This window comes from Populus alba, chromosome 4, assembly GCF_005239225.2.
Source record: "Populus alba chromosome 4, ASM523922v2, whole genome shotgun sequence".
Classification (NCBI taxonomy): domain Eukaryota; kingdom Viridiplantae; phylum Streptophyta; class Magnoliopsida; order Malpighiales; family Salicaceae; genus Populus; species Populus alba.
This window is the reverse complement of record NC_133287.1, coordinates 17141278-17148119: the sequence shown is the minus strand read 5'-3', so window position 1 is coordinate 17148119 and position 6842 is coordinate 17141278. Positions and strand designations below refer to the sequence as shown.

Below are 6842 nucleotides of genomic sequence, written 5' to 3'. Positions count from 1 at the left end.
GAGTGTCATCATGTTTTCCTTTCGTGAATGCATATGGCTTTGCTGGTCTTATAACCATTTACGAATGTTTATCAAGAATTCCTCTTCTGTGCGCAAAGCGGCAAAACATCACAAAATAGCTCAAGGAACCCAACAGGCCTGTTTGGTTGTTTTCACACACCAACACAGGGCGGGAGACTTTGGGTCGTGCAAGAAACTCGTCGACATGGATATGGAGGAACGTGCAAGTCTTTCCTATCTGAATATTTCTTCCTTTTCTTGGGATCAGGACGTTCTGGTTTCTTTAGATCTTCAAGACAACGAACATCAGCTATGCATGTAAATGACCTTGCTTTCCCTGAGTAATACCTTGACAACCCCTCCTATTCAAAAACAATTCCCTACTGCATAAAATTTATATCAAGTTGCTAACCAGACTAGAGAAAGATGAAGGAAAATATATCCTCACTTTTGTGGAAGATTGGCTCTTAGTGCATCCATGCAAGAGTCACTTGTTCTGTCTGATTCTTCCATTTTAAGAGAGAGAGAGAATAGAGTTGTGGCTATGAGAAGATGGTGTTGCGTGCGATTGGTTATGCATAACAAGGGGGTTTGATATTCACATGCAGCCTCTAAAATAAAATAAAAGATGCACCAAATTGTTTTTTTTTTGTTTCGAAATTATTGTTCAATCACATATCCACATCCTTATCTACACTTGCTCCTGTTCTTCAATAGGGCAGACATCTTTTTTGAGGCATGCCACTTTCTAGCCCCACCTTATTCTCCTTTAAAGATTTGTTGTCAATTTTGATCACTCAGCATATTATCCACTCGGCTCGCATGGCCCAGGATGGGATATTCTAGCTACCTGAATTCTGTAATTAAATTGCCATTTGCTGTGCTGGTGTTAGTGTGGTTCTTCCTGTCCAAATCTACCACTTGTACTGACATGCCCTAATATCTTCAAAATTCCCCATGTTAACATGAACAATGCCTGCCTCTAATTTTCTTTCACTTCAAATATATCATGTTTAAGTTAAATGGAGGCAGCAAGGGAAAAAAACTCTGTGAGCTGGTTCGTTTAAACTAAAAAATAAAATAAAATATGCGGGTTTGCTGTGACTTTGCTTGCTTGCTTGCTGTAACTTCTTATTAACACCATACCAAGTGAATTTTTTTTTCCAACTTTTGATATCTTTCAGTTCATGTATAGCAAGGTTTTGGACCTTTCATGTGCATGATCTCTGAAGTTATGGATCAAACAACAGGGACAATGGCAACACACATCTCGACCTGTTTATGAGGCTACTCTTATTAAAATTTTCCATTCGTTTAGCTGAAAGATCAAAATCTGCACAAAGCTGATCATTAAACAAACTTTTTCAGCAACAAGTTTGGATTTGAGCTATGCTTTCTGCCTTAAATAACGAAGCTTGGATTTAAGGTTTAAATTGTCTACAGTTGCACTTGGACTAGATGAGCTCATTAGGAACTGCTGCTTTGTATTTTCTGGCAACAAAAATTCAAGTAAGGATATAATTGCAGGAGGAAGCGATTCTTGAAAATCCACTTAAAGATTCTGCTGAGACATTTAATCCAAAATCCCCATCATGTTATTTATATAGGAGTTGATGGATAGAGGTATGATACTACTGCAGGTACACATCTATCAATACCGGTACATTAATCAGTTATTTTCTTACAATTTTTATAACCAAGAATCAAATGCTACACACAAGAAAGAGGATAAATAGAGTGTCTAAAAAGAAAACCTGTAACATACACCATGATGTGCAATTATAAGAGCGATGCAAGCTCATCAAGCTCTCATTCTGAAGCAAGAGCAAAAGACACCATTGATGCTCCCGAGTTTAAGATCTTCCATGAGATGCTTAAACTATTCTGCTCTTGATGACTTCTCAATTAGAACAACGAATTTATAGAATTTACCTGCCGTTTAGCCCAGAAAATTGAGAAAACATTGCAGTTCCTGAATGATCATCAATGACCTGAACTTCAGCAGGGCTTCTGTTGTCTTCGGTGACAGAATTGGAAATAGCTTTGGGAGTAGCTACAGCAACAGGGTAGTCGGCTACGGCAGCTGATAACTTACTTTCATCTTCAGCTTTTCCTTTAGAGAAAGCTTCTTGTAGCTGCAAAGCATACTCCAAGTTCCACAGCACGTCTCCCATAGTTGGCCTGTCAACACCATGCTCAGCCAAGCACTTCTCTGCAGCCTCGGCAAACTTCTTCAATGATTCAGGATTGATGGTACCAACAAGACAAGGGTCGATGATCTTTTCAAGCAACCCCTTCCTCTTCCATTGCATTGCCCATTCAGCCAAGTTAACTTGCTCTCTTGGAAGTTGAGGGTTAAGGGCAGGCCTTGCACACAATACCTCAAGCAGCACCACCCCAAATGAGTACACGTCAGATTTATCAGTCAGTTGCTGCCTCCTGAAGTACTCAGGATCCAAGTATCCAAAACTTCCCTTCACTGCAGTACTGACATGACCCTGTCCCATAGGCGTATCTTTGGACAGCCCAAAATCAGCAACCTTGGCGACAAAGGCATCGTCGAGCAAAATGTTTGTGGTCTTCACATCACGGTGAATGATACCTTGTGCAGTTCCCGTATGCAAGTAATGAAGTCCGCGAGCAGCTCCAATAGAGATCTCCAGCCTTTGCTTCCATGACAATGTGGGCAAATTCTTTCCATAGAGGTGGTCCCTAAAAGGTCCATTTGACATGTATTCGTAAACCAGGATCATTTCATCGTTCTCGTCACAATAGCCAATCAAGGACACCAAATGCCTATGCCTGAGCTTTGATAACATCTGAATTTCTGTCTGGAACTCTGTGATTCCTTGTTCAGATTGCGGGTTACCTCTCTTGACAGCAACTTTGGTACTATCATCAATCATTCCAATATAGACATTGCCAAAACCGCCAACACCAATTATTTCACTTGAATCGAAGTTCTTGGTAGCCTCCTGCAACTCTGATAGAGAGAAAAACCGGCCTAGACCAAGAGTTGATGAGTAAAAGCTGGTCTTGTGAGATCCCAGTGAGGTTTTACTTGACATGAAGCTATGGTCACCAGCATGGACAGGAAGCAACCAAGAAGAAAAGCTATTCCTCTTTTGCCAATCTTGAGGTCTCTTGTGCCACTTCAACAGCATTGCACCAAGGCCAACAAATGCACCAAACATCAACCCGAACCCTACGTAAACAACTACCTTGTGATTCTCAAGCATCTTACCATCAACCCCAAACACTCCATCCAAACTGTTAACTTTACTGCTCATTTTGAAGACCTCCAAGCCATTCAGAATAGCATTTCTCGTACCAGTTTCGTCACCCATAGGACCAACCTCAACTGCGAGTCCATTAGACATCAAGGAAGCATCCACCACAAAGTCTTTGAAATATGATACTGCCAATTCGTCTTTGATGGATGACAAATCCAATCCAGAAATTGCCATTTTCCCATTAAGATATACATTAAAGTAGAGATCATTAAGGGATTTGCTCACAATGTCACAAAAATGCAGCCGAACAACGTAGCTGAATGTTGCATCAGCCACAAAATTCCATGTTAAATTGAAATTTTGAATCCTTGTTTCTGAATCAGCCATTTGCTCAGCAGACGCATAGACCGTTGCTGGCGCAATGAGTGATGAGATTCCTGGACCATATTTGATGGAGGAAGTAGGGACAGATGCACTTTTGGCCAAGGCTTCGTGCTTAAGGTATGGCTTATCGGGTACCCATCTCCTCCAAAGTGTGTCATTTTCTGATGTGATCAAAGGCTCCCCCATGTTGAGCCTGTACACTACTTCGTACCCAAAGTTGTTCAAACCGGCAAAGTTGTTAACGGGGAAGAGGTTGGTGGCTTGATCAGATATCAGAATGTCAGGAGCTGAAACAACCTCAATGGCATTGATGAAAGCTGCAGAATTCTTCAGAGGTATAAAGTGGATGGAAAAGTTCGGGTCTGTCATGTTAATTAGATACTCCTTCAATACAGCTTGAGTATCGTTATTCGTATTGAAGTTGTGAAGGAGGGCATACTTATCTGTGTTTACAGAGAAGGTTGCTGTTCGCAGATCGAATTCTGTGTTATTCAATGGAAATAAATGCAGACGCACCCAATGCCACCCCGCACTCTTCAATGTAAATGCGTAAGTCGCATCCTCTTTAAAAATCCTCGCCGACAGATATAGAGGAGAAGAAACATTAGCGGACGGAATAGATACTAAGATATCCTGCTTGGTCTGTAAGTAACCTTGGGCCTCCTTGTCGGTCTTGAAGATTCTTCCATCAGGAAAAGAAGCCAGGTTCTTGGCTCCACAGCTGACGAGGAACTCATCAGCTGGCTTGAAGGCATTTCCAGCCGCGGATACAATGCTAGGGCTCGAAAGCAAGGCAAGGAGGAGAACAAGGAGGAAAGCCATTATCGGAGACAACAAGGAAGGCAGAACAAGATTGATTTTTGATTTTTTAAATTTATTTTTTTCCATCCTCCATCCCTCCTGGGGGTGAGGGTGGGATGGTTAGAATTAGAAAGAGAGAAGGATCTTGAAAGGAAGGAAGGTTTTCGATCTCCCTATCATGGGGCTGCTTTAGTTGGCTAACTTACCCTTTTTTTTCTTTTGATTACAAGTGGAGGGAAAGAAATTGACAGGTGAGATGAGATGGACTTTGCTAGCTTTGCCAATTCTGTGGCAATGTTTATGGAGAGAAGATTCTTGTCATGCAAATTTTAGTTGTCTTTTGCCTCCTAATTTTGCAACCACCAACTGAACAATGATCATAAATAGCTAATCTTATCTGAAATGGTCAAACACCATTGTTGCCTCTCTTCCTCTCTCCATTTCAAGACTTTATGATGCAGTTCTTGGAAACCATTGGTCTAATTGTGCTATAGTTACTTCTCCCTTCAGACACCACTAACTTTATTTATTTACAACGCCGCTCGCCGAATCATTTTTTTTTTAACGTAAAAAATATATATTCAAGAATAATAATATTTTTAAAGAAATAAGAAAAGCCTCCTATTTGGATCATTAACTTGATTGTATTTAAAAAAATCAATTAATTTAATAATTTAATTTATATAAAAAAACAATGATAGCAAATCAAATTGTAAAAAAGCATTTGACAATAATTAACTAAAAAAAATAAATCATCGATATCATATTTGTTAGGAGAAAAAAAAAAGATTGTTGAAGACTCATCATCACTTAATCCGTCGACATCGCTCACAACCAAAAGAGTTTGATGAGACGGCTCAACCTCACTACAAAAAAATACACGATAACATCAAAAGAAATCGTAGGTCGGTAGAGTAACACCCTGGAAAAGCAAACCGAACATAACACAATGAAGTGAGTATTCATTTTTATTCAATCAATCAATTCTAATTAATTTAAGAATAAGATTTATTTTGAAAAAAAAATTTAATAAAGAACAACAAATAAAAAGACCTGGATAACTCAATCAAATAAAAAACAAAGGAAGAAAGTATCTATAAAAAATTAATGGTCAATCCCCAATCAAATAAATATTGAAAGAAAAAATTGAAAAAATATTAGTTTAAAATAATGATAAAAAAAAAAAAAACTAAAGCAATCTAGCAAACTGAAACTAGGTGAATTTCTCAAACTACAATCCGTAAAATCTTAAACGAGCTTAAATATGAAGCTCAAATTCAAACCAATTCAATATTAAATGATGAAATCAAGTAAAAAAACATAAAACATTTGGCAAAGCAAAAGAAAACAACAATCAAAAGAAATAGGAGATAAAATCTGATAAAAATAAAAATGATGGAGAGTGAAATGGCAAAAAAAAAAAAATTCAATTATAAAAATTATTTTAAATGGCATGAATAGTAATTAAAAAAATGAAAAACAAAATTTGACAAATAAAAAAAATTAAATAAGGATGAAATTGAAAAAAAATTTTTAATTTCATAAATTATTTTAAATAAAATAATTATTAACAAAAAGATTAAGAACTAAATAAAAAAGAAAAAAAAAGTTAAGGAAGCTAATTTGAAAATTGCAAGGCAGAGAACAAACATCGAGAGTGAGTGAATCTAATGTTTTTTTTTTAAAAATTATTCCCATAGTAATTTATAATGTTTTTAACCTTTTTTTAAATTTGATATAAATAAAAAAAAGAGAAATAAAAAGAAAAGGCAAGGCAAAAGACACACGCCCAAGTTCTATAAAGGCACCGTCATCTAATGAAATATCATATATTTATAGATGACGTGCTTGTTGGACCTAATCTGTACGGGTGCGCAATGAGTATTCTATGAAATTCAAACTTTAAAGAAATTGAGCAAACTAACCCTAGCCATCATTATTATTTCAATTACATTACCAAACTATCATAAATTCTAATTAAGCCACCTGTATCATGCAAAGTGAATTCCATCCATTCCTGTATATCCACCTCCCGCCCCAAGAATCTTATTTTATTACGAAAAAAGCTCCATAACTTTGTTTATTTTAAAATCAATCAAATTGGATAAACTTTTTACATGAACCTAAACACACCAATATTATGAAAATATATTCTTCTAATATTCCACGTGAGATTTAATTAAAGAATCGAAGAGATTGATGGAGTCATGGAGGATCAACACCGCATCAATAATAATAATAATAATAATAATAGATCTCATCGCCTCATTTTGCGATTTCTGATAAATTACGGACTGGATTGAAATATTAGTAATAATTAGAGGGCTAGACTCAACCCGTAAATAAAGAGCAGAAAACGAATAAGTCGTGCGCTTTTTAAAAATAAAAAAAATATTAATTTAATATTTTTTAAATTAAAAACAT

The 6842-nt window shown here is 36.8% G+C and overlaps 1 protein-coding gene across 1 annotated transcript; it reads right to left on the bottom strand.

Annotated features, from left to right (window-relative positions):
- Positions 1-1424: 1424 nt before the first annotated feature.
- LOC118039720 (probable receptor-like protein kinase At4g39110) lies at positions 1425-4843 on the bottom strand. The gene has a single exon (XM_035046500.2). It carries the CDS (start codon positions 4503-4505, stop codon positions 1929-1931), a length of 2577 nt encoding a protein of 858 aa, XP_034902391.1. The 5' UTR covers positions 4506-4843; the 3' UTR covers positions 1425-1928.
- Positions 4844-6842: the final 1999 nt, after the last annotated feature.